Source organism: Ochlerotatus camptorhynchus, unplaced genomic scaffold (genome assembly GCF_037179485.1).
Source record: "Ochlerotatus camptorhynchus isolate MF236.1 unplaced genomic scaffold, CSIRO-AGI_Acam_v1.1 ptg000015l, whole genome shotgun sequence".
NCBI classification, from domain to species: domain Eukaryota; kingdom Metazoa; phylum Arthropoda; class Insecta; order Diptera; family Culicidae; genus Ochlerotatus; species Ochlerotatus camptorhynchus.
The window spans coordinates 3386562-3409074 of NW_027040507.1; the positions used below are offsets into that span (position 1 = coordinate 3386562).

Here is a 22513-nt window from a genome sequence, read left to right on the forward strand (position 1 = left end):
GCGATGCAGTAGCAAAGCATTGTTTTACTGCCGTGTCATCCTACACCAAGTTCGGGATGCGTCTCCAGAGACGAAAAAGACAATAAGCTATTTATCTCCACGTCAAGCTACATGACTAGGGGGAGGCAAGAAGTTAAGAACTCCTCTTCTGGCGAGCTTCTATAGCTTTGGAAATTTGATTACTCGAACTGATTAGCACTTGAAGGAATATCTGAAGAATTTGAGATTTGTGTTTCCAGAATCAAACGCAAATGTGTGCAGAATATTGAAATATTTCCGATGCTCATTTATGAATAATATAAATGTAAATTATTTATCAAGCTCCATTTGGAAGCAGAAATACTTCATTCATAAAGCGGAATTATCCAGAACCGCTAACCCATAAATGGATGTTTCTAAATACCCAGTCGGAATATGCCACATGGAGCAAAATGATAAACAAGACCCCTGCTGACGAATTTATAATTGGCTGCTTGGCTAGAGAGCGAAGAGCGACGAGGAACAGATTCGCTATGTGCTGGAAAATGGAACACAACCAAACCGGTGACAGAGTCGACAGTCGGGAAGCTAAAAATAACAACGCTCAATGCGACTTGTCAGTTATTTTTAGCGCAAGAAGCCTAAATTACCCATTATCCATGTGCGCTCTTGGCAGCAGAAAAAACCACCTAAATATTGAAAACACCATTCTGGGTCGGTCGGGATATTGGAAATTGATTGAGAAAGCAAATCTCGATTAGCCTATCCTAAAAAACATCTTCCAAGAGGATGCGGGATCCGATTCAATCTCGAAATTGCTGTCGGGAAAGTCAGCTTGAAACAGCATCACCCGGTAAAAGTGGCAAAGATTGCGAACAAACAAACAAACAAACAAACAAACAAACGAACAAGCACAGGTTGGCGGAAATTTTAAAACCCGACGACGTCAGCTGTCGTTCAGTCAGTTAATCGAAAGCGATCGATAGCAAGAGCGGCCGCTCGATAGAAGCAGCACCTTCACCGCCTTCGACCTGCTGCTGGACACGAGTTAATTAAGCCGTTTTGCGTGTTTCAGGGGGCGGAAAACAGATGGCCTCCCAGAAGTGGCAGAACGAAATTGGCCTGAATTACCTAGAAAGTAAAATTTATGTACTCCCGCTCCTCTGGCTTAATGCACTTGAAACTGAAATAAACTTTCGAGAGCCGGCATCAGCAGCTCGATGGAAAGTTATGTAAGTATGGAGCGTTTCGGTTTATCTTGGTACAAGTTATGGTCAATTAAAGGGTGATACGGTCAAAATTTGGTCAATATCAACTTGACGTATTTCTTTCAATTTTGCATTTAAAAAACCTGAACACCCCTCATTTTGAAGGTGTGTGTGTGTAGAATGTTGCTCCTATTTTGATTTTGGAATTCACTCTTCAGTTGTCAAAATGCCGTCCAAGCAAGAAGAGCAGCGTATCAAAATTTTGCTCGCGCATCGCGAAAATCCGAGCTACTCGCACGCAAAGTTGGCAAAATCGCTAAAAGTTGCCAAATCAACCGTTACAAATGTAATTAAAGTGTTTGGGGAACGTTTGTCGACAGCCAGGAAGTCTGGATCGAGGGGAAATCGAAAACCGGAAGCCGCTGAGACGACAAAGAGAGTTGCCGGTAGTTTCAAGCGAAACCCTAACCTCTCTCTCCGAGATGCCGCAAATAAGCTGGGTGTATCGTCTACAACCGTGCATCGAGCCAAAAAACGAGCCGGACTATCGACTTACAAGAAGGTAGTGACTCCAAATCGGGATGATAAACAAAATACGACGGCCAACGCGCGATCCCGGAGGCTGTACACGACGATGCTGACGAAGTTTGACTGCGTGGTAATGGACGACGAAACCTACGTCAAAGCCGACTACAAACAGCTTCCGGGACAGGAGTTTTATACGGCAAAAGGAAGGGGAAAGGTAGCAGATGTTTTCAAGCACATGAAACTGTCAAAGTTCGCAAAGAAATATCTGGTTTGGCAAGCCATCTGTACCTGTGGCTTGAAAAGCAGCATTTTCATAGCTTCCGGGACTGTCAACCAAGAAATTTACGTGAAAGAGTGTTTGAATAAACGTCTGCTGTCTTTCCTGAAGAAACACGGTTGTTCCGTACTGTTTTGGCCGGATTTGGCATCCTGCCATTACGGTAAAAAGGCCATGGAGTGGTACGCCGCCAACAACGTGCAGGTGGTTCCCAAGGACAAGAACCCTCCCAACACGCCAGAGCTCCGCCCAATTGAGAAATACTGGGCTATTGTCAAGCGGAACCTAAAGAAGACCAAAAACACTGCTAAGGGCGAGCAGCAGTTCAAGGCAAACTGGCTTTCTGCGGCGAAGAAGGTGGACAAGGTGGCTGTACAAAATCTGATGGCAGGGGTCAAGCGTAAGGCCCGGCAATTCGGATTTGGAAAAGCGAAAGCCTAACTGAATATTTTTCCGGAATTTTATATTAATTCAACTTGAAAAAGAAATTTAATTTGATTTTTTAAATAAACGATTTCACCGATTTACACGCGTTTTCCCTTGACCAAATTTTGACCGTATCACCCTTTACCACCAATGGGAACTGCAAATCATATTGTCAAAATAACAACAACAGGTTTGACGTCCCGAAAACCGCACAATTTGGCCCCGTACGCTTCGAGTTCCGAAGGTGATGAATAATGCACTGTTTACCTGCAATGTTTATCGACTTTTGAGCTCGTGGAGCGGGGTAAACAAGCTCTAATCCAATGCAAGTGGCTTGCTAACCCATCACCGCCGTTCGAGCGAGGATGTGTGAATAATCAACCACATCAGAGAGGTCCTGCTGTACGGAGGCAACTCTGCAATTGGAAATTGGCACCCGTTCGGAGTGCGTGTATCAGACGGGGATCAAAATTGTAGGTCACGCTCACACCCGAATGAGAACGTCACTAGTAATGATCCACATCTGTAGGATGGGAGATTAGGATGCCACTGCGGGAGTCGGGTCAGTTGCAATTGATTGATTCGATAATTAAATTGCGGTCGAATGAATGATGGAGCGGCTTCGATGTGAATCATGGACGATGGTTTAGTGATTCTGATAGGTAGAGTTCTTCGGCTTTATATTTATTTATTTTAATTTCGTTTCCAGTTTGTGGGAGAATTAAGATCAATGCAGGATCTCAATCCTGCCCTGATCTTAGAATTAGTGCTATGTCTTTGCAGGGACGCGAAAGTACACAGCAAAAAATTAATTTTAATAAGTGGATGCACTTCAATCGTGTCGGAAATTACTTGCCAAAAAGGACAAAATTATCATTAATACAGTGCATGAACTGACATTACGCTCCTTTAACTGCATTTGTTTATTGTTGTGGCCATAAACATTACATGAGATTTTCGCACAGTGGGACGACATCTTTTAAAAAAAAAAATGGGACATGGCCATTTCTAATCTAATCTAACACCAACACAGCCAGTTCCAGTTTACCTACATAATTTTTCTTGTCTATTTGATATATGTTTCACATATCACACACATATCAAAACGGCCAGGCCTACTGTGCAGCATTTAAGGGGCTAGATGATTCAGAAAACATCGGGCCTGTTTAAATCGAAGATTTAAACACGATGCTTCAGAATCCAATAAATGGATGAAACGTGGACATCTCGTACCGTACGTTCCGATTTCGGTAATTATATGATTGGTTGGTCGTTGGAAGCATCAAAGCTAGAAAGGTTAAGTGATGCTCGATTTTCTTCTAACGGTTGGGGCATGAGCACTAACTCTTGTCCTAGCCTTTTATAATTTATGGCTATAGCGCCATTACTCGCTTTCTGAAAAGAGAAGATGGAAAGGAAAAGGAGAAGGACAAAGGGAAAAGGATTATGTGATATCTATGAACATAAACAATATTTTTGATTTGAAATATACAATATAGAAATGCATAACGGCGGTGGTCACTACCCGAGTTTTGTTCTAGGGGTTCGGTGGTAGATCTTATACCAGTAACGCACCACAAAAAGGTGATCTCCCAACTTTATTGGTTTGAAAAGATAAAAATTTACAAAATGGAACGAACCTGAAGGCTGCTTGACATGTGTTGATGTAGAAGTCATGCAGCTTGACGAAGTTCAACATGAACTAGTCCGGTTTATGGTAATTGCGCGGAATGTCTTCCGTCGATTTGAGATAAACATTTGTTCGGATGTATGTAGTCGATTTTTGATGTGCATTGGCAAGCGACTCAACGAATGATGGAACTAATGATGGGACGCCTCGTGGAGGTTCTACTTGGCTTCGGAACAGCTTCTCAGCGGCAAATAATAGGGACCTAGAACTAGAAATTGTATCTCGGGCCTGGTTTTGGCCAGATCAGCAACCGATTATAGATTAAAAATAAACTCTACCGAAAAAACAAACGTCAGTTTCGATCACACGAACAGCCTACGTTTCTTCATTGGTTGAGTACTTTTTCTATCAGGTGAAAATTTTCACTTAATTTTTAAAGACATATAAAAATTAACTTTTTTGATTAACATCTTGTAGATAAAGTTATTTTAAGAACTTTGTCCAAGACGACAACTTTCCATCACTCAATTGAACGTAGTTATAGGGTGAAAATGAAGTACTCAATAAAGTGAGCATGTGACACAGATGCCGCGGATACACTAATATGACAAGGCACTGACATCATGTAATTCCATAGAATTTGACATCCATTTCAGATAGAAACTCCAAACAACCACCTTAAACTGCCGGAAAAAATCTGTTTTCTGTAAGAACGGAAGAACTGTTCCAAAGATCCAGTTCTTTTCAGTGAACTGAATTACTTAGAACCTTTCATTGAAAATAATTGTTTTGCCTATTTCTATTAATTACAGAAGACAGATTTTAGTATATGAACAATTCAAAGAAATTTTGCCTGATAAATGATTATTGGCGAAAAATGTCTCCATTATAGAAACTTAGCCCTGACCATCCTGATTTTAATCAGTGAGACCCACAAAAAAAACATTTTTGAACCTCATTTCCCTGCTGTCAACATAGCACGGTTGTAGCCAATTCGCTTCCAAAACATAATCCAGGTTTATAAGAATATTTGTTTTCATTTCAGTTATTAGTATTTCCACATGTAATCAAAATTCTCATTCAAAAATCCTATCCCAAAATTCACTGAAACATTACCAATCCATTGAACATCGACAAATTAAACGTATATCACATTCATACGCTTCACTAAAACAAACACAAATGCCTAACGAATCGTGGAATTCCTATCACTCGCCACCCCACCTCCAACAGACAAACCCACGACTTTCAAACAACTCTCAACATAATTACGCTTAAGCGGGAACTTTTCGGCTTGCTTCGAACACAACTCACACCCGCAACATTTTCATGTTCGCTTCCGATTGTATACAATCGATTGGGATTAATTATGCGGGCTGACTGTAGTTTCCATCCATCACATCGGCGTCGAAATAATCGAAGTAAATTAGAATTGAAATTAGGTGCTACCTAACCTAACAACGGAAGGCACCGGTTTTCGCTGGATTTTTTTTTTTTTATAATTCGTGACTCATTTCACACACTACGCTACGCTTGCTCATTAATCATAGCTCATACACTCATATCGTCGAGGAGGTTGATTGTTTTCTAAGAAGAAGAAAAAAGTCATGCAAACGTCGTTTGCGTGACGTCAACGGGGTTGAATTCCTTTGGTATTCGGCGTCATCGACAACAACTACAATCGATGACATTCAGTGGAGCGCTGCTGGGGCCAGAAGAACCGGCAACTTTTGCGCACAACTATGAGTCATATTTGCTTTTGAACCGCACACTATAACCAATCAATTGGAAACTAATCGATTTGTTTTCCTCCCTCCCACATTCGCATTTAAACACCCACACACCCACACCCACATATTCTGTCGCTCGAATTCGGGAACATCAAACAGGTCGTAAGCGCGACGTAAACAATCTCTATCAAGTGATCTACTACGGTGACTCCCAGGTCGAGGTCGGGCAGCCGTTTTCGATCTCGTGCATCATCTCGATCGCCGATCCGATCGAGTGGCACAAAGATGGCGAACCGATCCGGAAGCACAGCCAAATTCGTCACGGCAAGGACGAACACTCGTACATCGAAGGCGAGACAGGAATCGCAGGTAAAAGAGTCGCGAGCGAGATGGGGAGAATACTTATCGCTTGTCACAGTTTTGTAGAAACGCAAGGAAAGAAATATCCAACAACATTCACTGTTCATGCCGAAAGAATTACATAGTGCCATATAGCGGCCATGCCGGATGGTTCATTCCTGTAGAAACGCTTGCTTGATTATTATGATTATGTCCATTTTTGGGTTGACCCACAACGCAGCAGCAGCAGCAGCAACATTGGAAATGGCGAAAAGATACTTCACCAGTATTATTTAGATTTTAACACAAAATCACAATGGGACAAATTTATGCATCAGTGAAAAAGGTGCACAATGACAGATGATGAGTGCTTTTCCCCACTACGCAACAAATCCCAACGAAAAATCCATCGGATGGTGAAAACGCAGACAACAGGTGCGAATGTTACGCCAGTGCGATTTTACGACTGCGTAACATTTTCTCGTTTTCAGCAACGCCCACCCCTTATCCTCCCACGAAAGCTAGTGTTTAGTTGATCCCACGAAGTTATTTGCTTTCTGTTTATTTATTTTTTTATTTCGCTTGGCTCATACCCTGCGGCATCAGCAGCATCAAAGTAGACACAATTGAATTCTAATCGAATTCTGGCGACCGCAGCAACGGCCGCCATCTGAGCAAGTAGAACACGCTTTTATGCAGTAGTTGAACCATCATCCGTTTCCGTTTTTTTGCGTGCTATGTCACTCGAGAGAACCATTGACCGATTGGCAACAGAACAAAGATGGAACCTAAGAGAATTGGATCACTGGAAACGCGGGATGTGCTCGAATTCACAAATTCCACTCAGAAAATGTCAATGGTTCAGTGTCACATAGCATCACAAACCCACCCATAGACGCTTTCATGCATAATAGGTGCACGTTCGAACATTTTGGCCATTGCGTGATACTGATGCGATTATATCCCCTTTCTATCCGAAGGCGTCCGGAACAAAATCGAAGCCGAGATTAGCGTACAACGTGCCCTACCGAAGCACGAAGGCCGCTACCAGTGCAACTCGCTGTACCCCAACTATCACATGCTGTACATCTATCGGAACGATACTGCAGTCGGAAGCAGTGGCGGTGGAGCTAGTGGTAGCAGTCACGAACGAACCTCCAGTCAACGGGGCAGTGATTCGGCTCTGCTGCTGACCACGATTAAACCAACACTGATTACCGCAATCACAGAGTCCCATCACCAGCTGACAACGTCCGGCACGCTTGTTTCCCTCAATGCCCATCCCATTCCACTTGACTCGGAAAAACAACATTCCCAGCACCATCACCACCAGCAGCAATCACATCATCATCATTCATCGAGCGATAAATCTGCGAAATCCGACGACAAACAAAAGGTCCCGCATGCTTTCAAGGCAGATGCGGTGCGATTTATGAATAAAAATCAAGATCCATCTGCAACCAAGGACGAAAGGTATGACGAAGGCAGCCTGCTTCTTGGAGGCCAGCTTAATAAGGATATGAAAGAAGATGAATACCCAGATACAACGGGAGTCGGTAGAGATAACGATGATATTGCCGATAGCAAGCACAATGCCGACAAGGCCATTGTTATCCTCGATGAAGATGGATACCCTGCTTCCGGTGTAACCATTCCATTGAATCCCAGCGCAGATGAAGAGTCAATCACAAACAATGATAACGTTCGAGGGGCGGACGACGACGACGACGACGGCGTCGAAGATGTCGACTCCAGTCCCGACGAAGAAGCGTCCATTGTTATTGAAAGCAACCATGGTTCGATCGAGGACAGCATCGATAAATTGATTATGAATAAAAGCGAAATAAATGGCGTTATTCGGGTCGACAGTGCCGAAGACTCACTCCATCACCATTCCAATCGAAAGCTAGACCGCATTCGCAACGAAGAGACCTTGATCCCTACCATGGCTAGCTCAACCACGGCTCTTATGGTTGTACCGACTACTACCGCTACCACTAGTACTACGACCACGACCACCACTACCACTGCAGCGACAACGACCACCATCAAACAAAGCGTAGTGGAACAATCTCACGGACACCACCACCATCATCATCGCGGCGAGCACGAGCAACAACAGCAGCACGCGACACTCGCGGGTGAGGATCGTTCAAAAGACATTCTTTGGTTCCGTTAATACCCTATGTATACTTATTACTGTACTAGCTAGCTAGAGCTCAATCAAAATGCGTACACGCAAACGCAGTTACGTTCAATTCGATTTTTGTTTTCTTATTCTATTTTTGTAGTTCAATATCAATAGTAAGAACTGTTGAAACTGTAATCGAATTACTGTTTTTTTTTAATTATCGCTTGTATTCGATATTTGATTCTTGATATACAGCCATATTTTCTCAAACATCATCAGTTACCTACACCACGAACTCATCAACTCATCGGCAATAGTAGGTAGAGCAGAAGCAGAAGCAAATTTGAAACATCAAAATGAGCTTTGACAAATTTTTGCTGCTACATTTAGCTTCATATTTTTGATAAACATTTTTAGTCTTCTCCAGCACTAGTCGTCATTATATGTGTGAATGTTTTTGTTTTCTCTATTATTCTAGACTAGGTGCTTGAACTTGATCAAAATATTCTGAAACATAAACGACGGAGTAGGAACCTAAAAATATTTCCAAGAAAGAAAGCAATTTGTGAGCATGGTCAATTAATAATCGTTCGACCTGGTAGACAGTATTTACTGAACTGAACAGTCATCGTGTTGAATATCTTAAATGGAATATGCAGGGTTATTGATCTAATTTCCGTCTATAATAAGCACAACCCGTACATTGCTTCTCAGTTTTGAACGAATTTACACTGAAAATGTATTTATTTCCTCAAGAATGAATTCAAAATTTAATTTACATACCATTTAGGGATAAAAGGTCGAAAGCCAAAGGTAGAAAAGGCAAAAAGTAGAAACGACAAAATATGATTTTATACTATTTTCGCTTCTTTGTTGAAACCTGCTCGTTCTTTAAAATTTGGTTTTCATTGACTTAGCTGTAATTTTGAATCACAGACAAGCAGACAAAACTCTTGAATATTGTTCATCGAACACGCCTTTAACGGCCAATTTATAAGTTTTCCTAGCTTTGTGGTATTCTTACCACTTACTTACTTACTACCTCCCTGTGTAAAGCTGAAGCATGTACGTAGGTCAATAAATATATTCCTTATACCTCCGAGGAGGTACCCGAGCAAAGTCCATGGCTGGTAGCAGGTCACTTTTTAGTGGCTAGGTCACTATTTTCAAGTCAGTCACTAAAAAGTCATCTTTTTCATCATAAAGTCACTAACGTCAATATTTCTAAAAAAAAAACTCACAAAGCACTATATTTTACATGTATTAGTTTTTGAAAATACTTAAATATTGTCGTTGACATTTAGAACAATTTGTTTTTTTTTTTATTATAGAGATTTTAAACTGGAGAGTTCATTCGGCTCTTAGAAATATTTGATTATTTTTCAAATTTAACTCAGCTTTCTAGCCCGTTGCTCCCAATATGTTAGCTGTTTTACTTCGTGATCTCCGTGATTGTTTGTTTTCAAGGAATCTATGCAGAAAAATAAGTGCATAGTGAGGAAATGAAAGTAAGAATTGGACCGTTTTCTTGCTTATTCAATTAATACTGATTTTTCAAGAACAAATCAATGGGATCCTTAAACCACTTGCTTTATTTTAATGAATCACGACAAATGCTCATGATGGGTTTCAGGGCTGGCCTCAGAGTGTTTGTAGAGCAACTTTTTACATGCATCGCACAGTACTCGGCAAAGAGAGTGTTGTTTTCACATTTATTTGCACTTTTTTTTTTTTAAATCTAGTTAGTTTATTTGGAAGGCTCAATCGCGTTAGCTTTACGGAGTTGATAATTCATTGTTCTTTGTTTGTAACAAAATTCACTTAATTCTATGTCGATAAGGATTTGGGCCCAATACTCGCGGTTTACCCGAGATTAGAGAGGTACATTGTCGAAGGATAGGATCAGGGGAGGAGCTTGGGGTGGAGTTTCGTTGTCTCATCAGAGCGTTGTCGCCAGTATGAACGGTAGTGCGGTTCTAGATTCGTCTGGAGTTCGACTGGGTATGGTGACCTGTGGGCGACGATGAGACTCGTTGCTTTTTAGTGACTTGGTCACTTTTTTCAAGCTAGTCTCCTTTTTTAAGGCCCAGTCACTAAAGTCACGTTTTCTTGTAATCAGTCACCATTTTCAACTTTTGTAGCGAGAATTTGTTTCTAGATTAATCAATCTTCTGTAGGATCAGATAGTCCAATCGATGCCTACATGTTGTTTTAATTTTCGAATAATTCAAAAATGTGTTGCTTCTACAGAGCTTTTTGACGTTTAGTCGTCTTTCTTTATTTACATAGTGTCTTCTCATTTGGCTTAATAGAATTCCCTGATCTTTCCAAAACTTTAACGGGTTATTTCCAGATTTATAATAAGAAACCTATGTTTAAGATGCGTTAAACATATGCTTTTTTTTTTGCTACAACAACATGATAATCAGTTTTAAAGAATCAGCTCAATCATCGAATCTATTAAATGTTGAAGTTTGAATTTGAGCAATTCTAAGACCTCAAAATATTATCTTCTGAAAATTCGTTTTGCATGGACAAGTTTAAAAAATTAAAATATTTTTCAAAGTGCCAGAATTAAGGGAAAATAAAATATTTGAAGTTTGTAATTAACATTATAAACGATTAGAGATCTTCAGTCCCATTTACTTCACAACAATTGTAGGAACTTTACAAATGCTCTGAGAAATGAAAGGAGTTGCTGAGAATTTCAGCGAAGCTTCATAAACAAACTGCGGGAACATACGGGAAGTTAACATCCTGAAAATATGGTTAAGTCAGAAGTTCCAGTTAGAAGCTTTAAGAGCCACTTCAGAATAATTACATGATGTGCTATAAAAAAATCCATAACTCTTAAGATATTTCGAGAATTTCAGGGAAGTACGGAGACCTCGAAAGAATTTCTGAAAACTTTAGAAAAATTCCAGGAACTTCACGGAAGTCCAGAGAATTTCAAGGAAATTCAAAGGTATTTACGGGGATTTCATTTATTTCAGAGCAGAACCTAGATTTTCGGTAGAGTTGAGGGATGCTTCGAAAACATCAAGACAGATCAGAGAAGCAAAGGACAGTTCAAATAATTTCAGGAAAATTATAGACGTACCTTAGAGAAGCATCGAAAAACTCAGGAAATTTCCCGAATATTCAGCAAAGCTCCGTATTTTAAGGGTGTTATATCATGGATATTTCAAGTACCTCAACAAAATTTCGAAAAATTAGCTTTAACTATAGAAAATCATTAAAAATTTTATATAAAAAATGCGAGTAGTTTTAGCAAGCACCGATTCCAGAAATTCCAGAGATCTTCTAAGAAATTTCGATTGTTTTAGATAGTTTAATTATTATCAGAACAATCCCATTAATTTAAGGAAATTTGCAACGACTTACAAAGAGTTTAATGGAATTGCGGGATATTCCGAGAATGCTATGATTGATCCAAATACTTCAAAAGCTTCAGGGAGTTATTATTTGTTGGAACATTAAACAGATTTAGAGAACTTTAGGTAAGCATTAAAAACTTCAGGAATGCCCAGTTTAGTTCAGGGAAAATTAGTGATTTAAGGCAAAGTTCCATGAGCATTATTTAAGGAAAATTGTGGAAAATTCAAGGCAATTTAATGAATTTCCGTTACATTGTGAGTCCTAATCTAATCTAATCTAACACTAACAAGGCCAGTTTTTGAAAGCATCCTGGAAAATGATGGATATACCTCCATCATTTTTCTTGTCTATTTGATATATGTTTCACATCGAAAATGCGTCACACATATCAAAACGGCCAGGCCTACTGTGCAGCATTTAAGGGGCAAGATGATTCAGAAAACAACGGGCCTGTTTAAATCGAAGATTTAGACACGATGCTTCAGAATCCAATAAATGGATGAAACGTGGACATCTCGTACCGTACGTTCCGATTTCGGTAATTATATGATTGGTTGGTCGTTGGAAGCATCAAAGCTAGAAAGGTTAAGTGATGCTCCATTTTCTAACTCTTGTCCTAGCTTTGCTAACAATACCATCAGATAGGGGATATTTTCCTCTACCTGCTAGTGGTGTTAGTAAGCGTGTGCGAGCTACCAGTTACGCCAAATTGGCAATCAAAAAGCTGATACGTCCCTTTGAAAAAGTAATCGAGAAATAAGATTTATTATATGAGACCACGTAGTCCTACGTCGCCATTGCGCACAACCCCATAGGACGTTCCCTTGTAGTTTTTTTTTTCAGAATGGCATCCTTGACATTTTCTGTAATTTGCAGTAATTTGCGAAAATGTCACTTGTGATCGAAATGGCGTCTGGGACAAAGTTGTTTTGAAACGTAAAGCCGTGCTGGGAAAAATATACACAGTAATTTTTTAGTAGCTTCGAGAAAAAATTCAAAAATTTAGTTAAAACTGGAATATTTTAAAAAGTATATGTTCAGTTTCGTCAGTTTTTTTTTTTTGGATTATGGTTCAATGAACAATATCGAATACGACATTTGAATGTTTTTGCGAGATACAAAATGGCCGAATTTCAGCTCACATGTGAATGATGGACCATAACAAACAATTATGCACGGTTTCTTCCAAATCGGAGCAGGTCGAGAGTTGGTTGGAAATGCTAACATGAAGCTTTAGTGTGATGATTTATTAGCTATAGAATGATCTTTTAGAAGACGGTAGGTGGATAGTTCCGTTAGAGTACGGCAGTATGAAAATTGAATAGAAGTTGAAAATGAGCGAAGGGCCATTAATACGACAGTTTTTAAAGATCGACGCACACGACGAGCCGGAAATGTTTTGTTATTTGGCCTGGAAGATGAAATTCATGGTAAATTATTGGTGATGATGATGTCAATGTCGATGTTAAAGATATTGAGGGGATCAGAGGAATTTTAAGTTAAAGTTTTAAATTGGTAGGGTTAACTACCCCATTTCCGGCCTATTAAGCACAACCCGCACTTAGTCTTTCTTAATCTAGCGCAGTTTAGCACCAAACGGAATGTTATTTTTACTGATGGCTTTCAAATTTATCTTTCCGTACGTACCGTACCTTAAGATTTGATAAAGAAAAACCAATCGATGAGATATTTTCAAAAGTCTAACACTGCTTATTGAAGCCAAACTCGGCCTAACGCATGAATTGACTTCGGCCTACCGGATGAATATAAAAATTGATCCGGTTGAAGCGCTTCTTTTGTTTTTGGGAATAATGGGTACAAACTTTCATATCTTGCGTTCTCATTGAATTTGTTCGGTAGCTTATTAACTAATGCATCGTACCAAACGCATAATTGACTTGTTAACACTTAAATCATGGATTCATTTGAAGTTTTCTGCTCGATAGGCCCAAAATGAGCGATTAGGCCGAAGTAGTTCTCTACCCTATGTATGTTAAAGTTTAAATTGCTGGCAAAGTTGAAAATGATGTCAATGCTGACTTTGGTGGTACTATGGAAGTTGACAGTAGTGTTTAAGTTAATGTTCAAGTTGTCGGTAAAATTAATGATGAGTGCGATGTTGATGTTGATGATAACGTTGGTAAATTGATGGCGAAGTTGAAGTTAATCTTAAAGGTATTGTTTTAATTTGTGGCGATATTGAAGTTAATGTCAATAATGAAGTAGAATGTTGTGTCTAAGTTGTTGGTGTTGATGAGAATATTGAAATTGACGGCAGTGTTAAAGTTGATGGGAATGTTGATGTTGATGTGTCTATGTTTAATTGTTATAGCAGTATTGAATATTTGCGGTAGAAAACTGTTATGTTTGAATATTATAGCACGTAATATTTTTATTAATTTTAATCCTTATTCATACGAGTAGAGGAGGGGAAAATGTATTTATTATGAGATTTAATATGGAATAACAATAATAAAAATAAAAATAATGATAACAATAAATATTGTAGTACATAAGCACTTGAAACTCTAGTCATCCTATTGTTGCTGTATTCAAATATACAATATTAACAACTTTGAATAAATCTCTATACAAGCAAATCTGGCGAACTTAGTCAGCTACTTTTGAAAAACTTAGTCAACTACTACCCCTTATTGATGATTTGTTGAATGACGCTTCTATACAGCTGTTATACTGCTATATATTCGTGTGTAAAATGCTTGAAAAACGCTTATTCAACCTTTGGCGATTATCTTATAATCATTTTGTGTGGGGATGAACTAGCCCAGAAGTGGCTAAAATCACCATAATAAAGTATTTAAAAATATAAATAAACAGCCATTCCATATTTATTAATATTATTGTAACTTATGCCTCGGGAATTTAGGGATATATTCTCTCTACCAACTACATGCTCTTGCTGGTCAAAAGTCAAAAGTTTACCAACCATATGACAATTAATCTCACGAGTGCTTGATCATTGGAATATCATTCCTTTTTTCTCATTTCGATGTTCGGCCAGGAAGCAGGTGTAACGTCATTTCACTGAATGGATCATTTGTGCGAATGCCGTTTGGCCGAATATTTGAGCATAATTCATTCATTTTCGAAAAATATTCGAGTGCCTTTTGACTAGAATCTTGATTTAAAATATGAAATTGAGAAATGGAAGAATTTTATGATTCCAGATTCCAAGCAAGTGGAAGTTAACCATCTTAGTGAAATTTGAATGATCCTTGACTGTTAACAATTCTAAACATTTGCGGGATTCTAAAGATTGAAAAATGTTCAAAATGATGTAGGGTTTTGATTAAATTTTCGGACAACTAAGCATAACCCGCATTTACCTCTCTTTCTCGATAGAAAAAAACACAACATGGAATGTTTATAGTACAGAAAACTTCTAAATGTATTTACCTTTGAATATGTATCGTTGGATTCGATAAAGAGTCACAAATGGTTTATAATTCGTTAAAAATACAGCACTGCTTATTGATTCCAGATTCGACCTACGAGTTTCAATTTCGTATGGACATATAGAAACGTCACTGGATTTACTTCGTCATACGGATGAAAGCAAAAATAGAATGGAAAATTTGATTCGCTAGGAGCGCTTTTTTTTTTATTTTTCATTACAATGGTTGTAAGTATTAATACTTAGCGCTCTTAAATGCTTTGTGTTGTAGCTATTTAAGTAAAGTATCATACCAAACGTATAATTGAATCGTTAACGCAGAAGTCGTCGAAATATTTGATGTTTTCTGCTCGATAGGACAAAAGTTGGCACCCTATGATATAAATAGTTCGACAGTTAGCATGCATAAGGGCGTAAACGCGATGATCGATTCTTTTCGTCGATTTTCTCTTTTGTTAAAAACTTGCCAGAATTAACGTTTCTCGGTGCGTTTTCTGCTGTTTTTGATAGCCAATACAACCTGTTACAACTCTGCATAGAACAAATTCTAGAAAAATGTTTCGCTTAGCTGTAGCAGTAATCGATGAAGAGAATCGATCATCGCGTATACGCCCTTATGCATGCTTACTGTCAAGTTCACTTAAGAATGTATATTTCTACTTCTTCTTCTTCTTCTTCTTCTTCTTCTTCTTCTTCTTCTTCTTCTATTCTTCAAATTTCAAGCTTAATGTTTATCGCATTTTAGCTTCTTGCGTGCTCTCTACTTAGTGTTCTAGATGCACTTCCACAGTTATTAATTGAGAGCTTTCGATGCCTGTACCATTTTTGCATTAGTATAATTGTGTGTACAGTCATACTCTATGCCCAGGGAAGTCGAGAAATTTTCCAACCTAAAAAATTCCTAGACCGGACCGGGAATCGAACCCAGCTACCGCCAGTATGGCCTTGCGTTGTAGCTGCGCCTTAACCGACTGAGATAAGGGATGCCCCTACTTAAGAATTTGCTTTATGTTAAAAAACTTGATTTAAATTATGGATTGCCTCACCATGTTTGCCACCAATGTCCTTTTGGAGGTTGTTCTCTATATGATCCTTTTCGCCTTAGCATATCTACATGCTGTAATATGCTAAAAACAACGAAGACAAAACGCTTCAGCCTACTGCTTTTCCCGAAAGATAAATCCAGAACAGCATGTGAAAAGGGCATACAAGCTTTTTGTAAACAAACCTTCTTATGCCCTTTTTTCGCCACCCATATGACACCAACGCAAACCTTTAACATCACCGGGGACACTTTCCCCTTCCCGATGATATTGCTGCAACCCTCGGTTGGTGAGAAAAGGGCCTACAAAGGTTTGTTTACAAAAAGCTTGTATGCCCTTTTCACATGTCGTTCTGGAAATGAGATTAGAAAAATGACGCATATTTTGGCCATATTTTGGAAATATTTCCAAATTTTGGAGTGGGCCGAGTAATTTCCTTATTATTCCGGTATCATTGCTTTTTTACTGAATTCCTCCGCGAATTTTATGTCATTTGTATGTCAAAATATGCAACCATCATTGGTGCGCTTTATGTAAGCTTGAAAAAACTCTATTTTTAGTATTCTAAAATCGATTTAAAAAACAATTATTCATTCACGGTTCCATTTGATAATTGCCATATGAGCTTTTCCCATGAGTTTGCGCACTTGTTCTGTGCCTGCTTATTTTCCCCTGATCACAACTGGATGCATGAACGTAAATGCATAACTCTAATGTTATAACTCATTTCATCCGCCTTATCTCCATTATCTCGTTCGTCCGTGTTCGTTAAAGCTTGCTGGTAAACAGTGCTGACTTACTGCTCACTTAAGTGCTACAGATTAGCTTTGCAAAAGAATTCCTATGTAAAACCCGTTCATACCATTCTGATTCTGCCAAAGCTCGTTCCATCTGTTTACTACTCACAAACACACCAAATTCTACGCCCCAAATTGCAATATACCGTCTTGTGCTGGAGCTGAATGTTTGAGAAATGATAAATGGCTTAGTTTCATCTTATGTTTCATTATCAGTCTACATTTACATATTCTATTCCAATATTTAATAAATCAAAAAAAAAACAAATGCATTTTGCTCGCAGCTTGCAGTTGCTAGTTTATTGAATCGTCTATTTCTATGTACTTGTAGCCAGTAAGATCGAATGTATCGCTTTCCTAATACATATTGTATGAAAAGTATGTTTTGAAAATAAAGTACCGTTTTTTTGACTTGCAATGGACTTTTTATTACGACAGCTCGAAACAGTTTCAATTCCTTCCACGTATTTTACTCGTATTTAGCTTTCATGCGCAAACGCTTGAGATGAATAAAAAAAACACACACACGATGAAAGAGAATATTGCCAGCAAGCTTGACCCGAATCGAATGAGGTGAGATAAAAGGGACGAAACTACGCACTCAACCCTGCTTTGCGAAGACTCGTACGGTCGATTAACTTGGGCTTTGGGTTGCTCGACTGTGTGAAACCTCGGCAAAAAAAAATTGAAGTGTGTATTGTCGCAGATTTCCATATTAAAATTCTAAATGCAAGTATCGCTTTCGATATGCTATGATTGCTTGATTTCAATTCTTAAAACGTATATTTCTATTATTTACCGCTTTAAACAATTCAATTTTAAGAGAAAAAATTTATTCCCGACAAAACGAACGCAACGCCGATAAACCATCGATTAAGCATTTAATTGAAATTGGATTCACGCCTCCACATGGCCTCAAGCTGGCACGACGACAAGCACTCCCGAGCCGTCGTAATGTCATCAGCCTACCGAGCTGCTACCAGAATGCATCAGGCATACAGTTGCATTGCACAAGTGCACCCGTATTTAGGTCACCACCAATCACTTGCAACCGTTCGTATTCTTCGGATGGCTAAGCGGTATGGGTCTACACATGTCTTGGAAGAAGCTTCATTTATGCCTCACACGGGGAATTCAAGGCCCACCGTGCATTATGTCGAGTGCCTTTTGATTTAATTTGCTATTTCTCATTAGCATACATACCACGACACTCACACACATTCCTGTTCGGGTACGTTAGCATTAAAACACCCTGTTCGACAAATGACGATGTGACTACCGCCGGATTTCCAGGGACCTGTTGATGATACTACCGACTACCTGAGGCGGCGGCGGTGACGATGAGGATGACGGATGATCCAGAAGCCCTTTGATCCAAATTCATTGTCAAGCAGTCGTAGAGTTTCCACACGATGTGCAATTCACTATGGTTCGTGACGCCTGAGTTGATAACGTGACGTTTGGTGTGATGTAGGCTTAAATCGGTATTCCGACAACCCCATACCATTGTTTTAAAGCAATCGTAATTAAACTCGTGAGCAAAGAATTTGATGCATTAATGTTAGATGTAGCTGTTTGTCTTCATTTTTTTACGGGAATGGATCACATATGCCACTATATGGTAATATAAATCGGAATTAATCCACCTAGCCGTGACACTTGTCTTTTAACTGCAAAGTATACAGGAAAAGTAGACATACATTTCAAAATGGGCAAATTGAAGGGCTCGACTTTGATCAGTTGTTACAACCCCCTTCTCCTCACTACTCTTTCGATGTGCATCATTGAGGTACTCAACAACTGTGCCAAATTTGAACGCACTTAACATTCCAACTTTCCCAAATAACATTCCAACTTTCATTAAGGCTTTAAAGCATTCTAAAAGTCTAACCCTTAAAGCTTAAATTCTTGCTTGGGAAGTTTGTATGGGACAATGTACGGGAATGAAACCACACAGAAAATTTTGTAAATTTTAATCATCGCGTAAAATCTTACCTCGTTTATTTGGAGCTATTATAGTTGGCATAAACAACGAAATTGTTTGCAAGCTTGTATAAAACAAGGCTAATTTACATGAAATGTCTTGAAAAGCATTACCAGCTTTGTCGACGACCGTAAATCGATTCGAATTCATTCCAAAAGTATTTTTTTTTATTTATTTAATTTATTTGATAATGCTCAAACGAATTAACTTTACAGAGCCGAGGATTCTTGGTCACTATATAATACATCTTAAAACTATAGTCATAAGGTACAACATAATAAACATTTTGTCTTCCGGTATCCAATAAACCTTCTCCACCAGAACGGGAGCTGCATCCAGTGGTTTCATTGTATGGCAGATTCACCAACAAGGGTCAGAACGCTTCCATTGCAGCAATGGACGCAAAACGTGGTCAGCGCTCACACATTCATCACGAAACGGTTACTTTCCAAAGTCGACGACGCATTGACCGAAAGAACTGCCGATCGTCAGATGATCGCGTGGCACACATCGAGAGTGGCCTGCTTTTGTCGACTGCCGAGTGAACACTGGTTCCAAAAGTTATGTCCATCATCGAATCCGAATTTGTCTGAGATGGCTGTTGTGGTGGTAGTACAGACGAATGGATGAGCTATCAATTATAATTTCTTGTGCTGTTTGCTTGTAGAGTCCTTTTGCTTATCTACTAGTATTAGTTTCCGCAACGTGAATTCACAAAATCGTTAATATTATGACTTGTGAAATTGCAGAGTGTAATGCGAAAAAAGACGCTACAAGGAATCACCTTAAATCATTTGAATTTTAATAAATTCTTGCATATATTTTGATATTGCCATTTGGCATTCTAAAATAAACCTACATTAAAGAGCCAATCTACTTAATTCTATATGAGATTCTAAACTAAAGGATGTTCACGATAAAATTGCATTCATTCACAAAAATTCAACCTCGATTATGTTGAAATTTTCAGGAAATCACATTCAACATGTTGAATCTTATCAAGTTGAATTAGGGAAATATGTTCATCCAGTGACTAGATAAAGACTGGAACGCGCAAAAATTGATCGACAAATAAATCGTTTCATTCAGTCAAAATTCATATCACAAAAATCTTCTTATTTTTCTTTTGGTAGTTCAATTCATATATTTAAAGGAAAAAATGTCCGGTTATTCTTTTGGTTTGCCAAATCCGAACTGCCGTGCCTTCCGCTAAATCTCTTCCATTAAATTGTGCACAGTGGTCTCATCGACCTTATTGGCCGCCGAACGCCAGTTAGATTTAAACTGCTGCTCGTTTTCTATGGAATTATAAGTTTTTTTTTATATTCCGTTTGAGCAAGGCCCAATACCGTTCGATAAGGCGGAGTTCTGAGCTATTGGGAGGGTTGTGGTCTTTGGGTACCACAACCACGTTGTTCGCATCGTACCACTCGATTGCTTTTTTTTCCCATAGTGGCAGCACGCCAAGTCCGGCCAGAACAGGACAGGTCTATTATGTTGCTTTAGGAATGGTAGCAGCCGCTTTTCCAGGCACTCCTGGACGTAGATCTCTTGATTGATGGTTCCTGTAGTAATGAAAATGCCGCTTTTTAGACCACACGTGCATATGGCCTGCCCGACGAGATATTTTTTCGAAAGCTTCGATAGTTGATGGTTTTGAAAATTTCAGCCATCTTCCTTCTCCTGATGCGGTATAAAACTCCTGTCCTGGAAGCTGCTTGAAATCCACCTTCACATAAGTTTCGTCGTTCATGACGACACAGTCGAACTTTGTGAGCAGATTCGTATACAGCTTTCGGGACCGCTGCTTTTCCGACGTTTTTTGTTTGTAATCTCGGTTCGCCACCTTCACCTTCTTAAACGTCGACAACCCGGCTCGTTTCTTGGCCCGCTGCACAGGAAACATTTAGCTTGCCAGCGACGTCCCGGATGTAGAGGTTAGGATTCCGCTTATATTTCACCGCCACCTTCTTCGTCGTCGCTGACACGTCCGGATTACGATTTCCGCCACTTCCAGGCTTCCTGGTGGTCGACAGACGCTCCCCGAACATTTTTTAAACGTTTGTCACGGTCGATTTGGCCAAATCCAGCAATTTTGCCAACTTGGCGTCTTGCTGCACGAGCAAAATTTTGACACGCTGCTCCTCTTGCTTGGACGTCATTTGAAAACTGGAGAGCAAACGGTGAAAACTCATCAAAGCAACCATTGCATATACACTCAACTTCCAAATGCAGCGTTTCAGGTTTTTTTTTAATGCATTTTTAACAGAAATTGACCAATTTTTGCGCGTTCCACACTTTAGGCAATAAGTTGAATTTTTAATAGTTATTCTCTAAAGTATTTATTCATTCACTTCTGTAGTTCGAGCCGTCAGCATTGAATAGTTTGAATTCCCAATTTGTCTGAAAAAAAAAACCATTTCAATTTCTCAAAGAAGTTTCTTCCAACTACTCCAGGAAGTGTCATTCTACGACCTCTTAAAGATGTTTTCCAACTTCCCCGGTTTCTTCTGACTTCTTTCGGTAATTTGCTCTAACTTCCCTCGAACAGACTGTTTCTGCAAAATTATCCAGACTTCCCCGGAAGATTCGTCTAACTACCTCCAGAAGTTTCTTCCGATTTCTCTTGCAAGTTCCCTCTGGCAACCACTGGAAATGTCATCCAACTTCTACCGGAAGTTTCTTTCGAATTTTCCAAGAATGATCTTCCAATTTTCCAGGAAATACCTGTAGTCCTTCCCGGATAGTTTCTTCCAACTTTCCGTGGATCCTAGTTTAATTTTTCTTAGGAAGTTTCTGGATTGTTCTCTAATTTTTAACGGGAATTTCTTCTTCCGACTTCTTCTGGAAGTTTTACCAAATTACCACCGCAAGTTGCTTCTGACTCCCGCTGGAAGATTATTCCGGCTTCTCCTAGTAGCTTCTTCTGAATTCCTCAATTTTGCATCCCCGAAAATTTCTTTCAACATACTCTGTACGCGCTTGGTCTGGCTTCCACTGGAATACTATTCCGACTTATCCTAAAATGTTCATGCGACTTCCCTCAAGACTCCTTCTAGCTTCCTCCGGACGTTTCAAATTACTTTCTTTGGCAGTTTTTCTATCCTACCTCGGACAATTTCTTCCGACTTCCCCCGAAAGGTCCTTTAGACTTCGCAAGGTAATTTCTTGATTTTCCCTACATACGAAAGTTTCTGCCAGCTTCGTCGAGATGTTTCCTTCAAGTTTCCCCGGATGTTTTTTTATCAACTTCTCCAGAAAGTTTCTTCCAACAACCAGAATAAGATCGATAAAGTAGATACATGACAGTTGCCAGTATGCAATCTATGAATTTCTCCGCTTCATCCGCAACGTAACGCAACTTCACCCGGAAGTTTCTTTCAACTTCTATAAAAGTTCCTCCCGACTTCTCCAGGATGTTGCCATCAGCTTCCTATGGCTTTCTATCCTCAAGTTATCTATTCTACATAGAATTAATTGTTTTACATAACGTCTGTAAAAAATAATGTCGAATCTCTGTAAAAAAAAATGCTGTTTCCCGGGAAACGGGAATCGTAATTTTTGATTTATTTCCCGGGATGTCCCGGGTAGGAAACACTAGACAGACTTTTATGTGGAAAAAGCATGGAAAATAATGCTTTCTTACTA

The 22513-nt window shown here is 39.2% G+C and overlaps 1 protein-coding gene across 1 annotated transcript in view; it reads left to right on the forward strand.

Annotated features, from left to right (window-relative positions):
* The window catches only part of Bsg (immunoglobulin domain-containing protein Bsg), a 130712-nt gene that overhangs the window by 63305 nt on the left and 44894 nt on the right, over positions 1-22513 (forward strand). The window contains exons 2-3 of the mRNA XM_065223075.1: positions 5938-6147; positions 7098-8258. Of these exons, the coding sequence (XP_065079147.1) occupies positions 5938-6147; positions 7098-8258 (1371 nt within the window). The remainder of the gene's footprint in view (positions 1-5937; positions 6148-7097; positions 8259-22513) is intronic.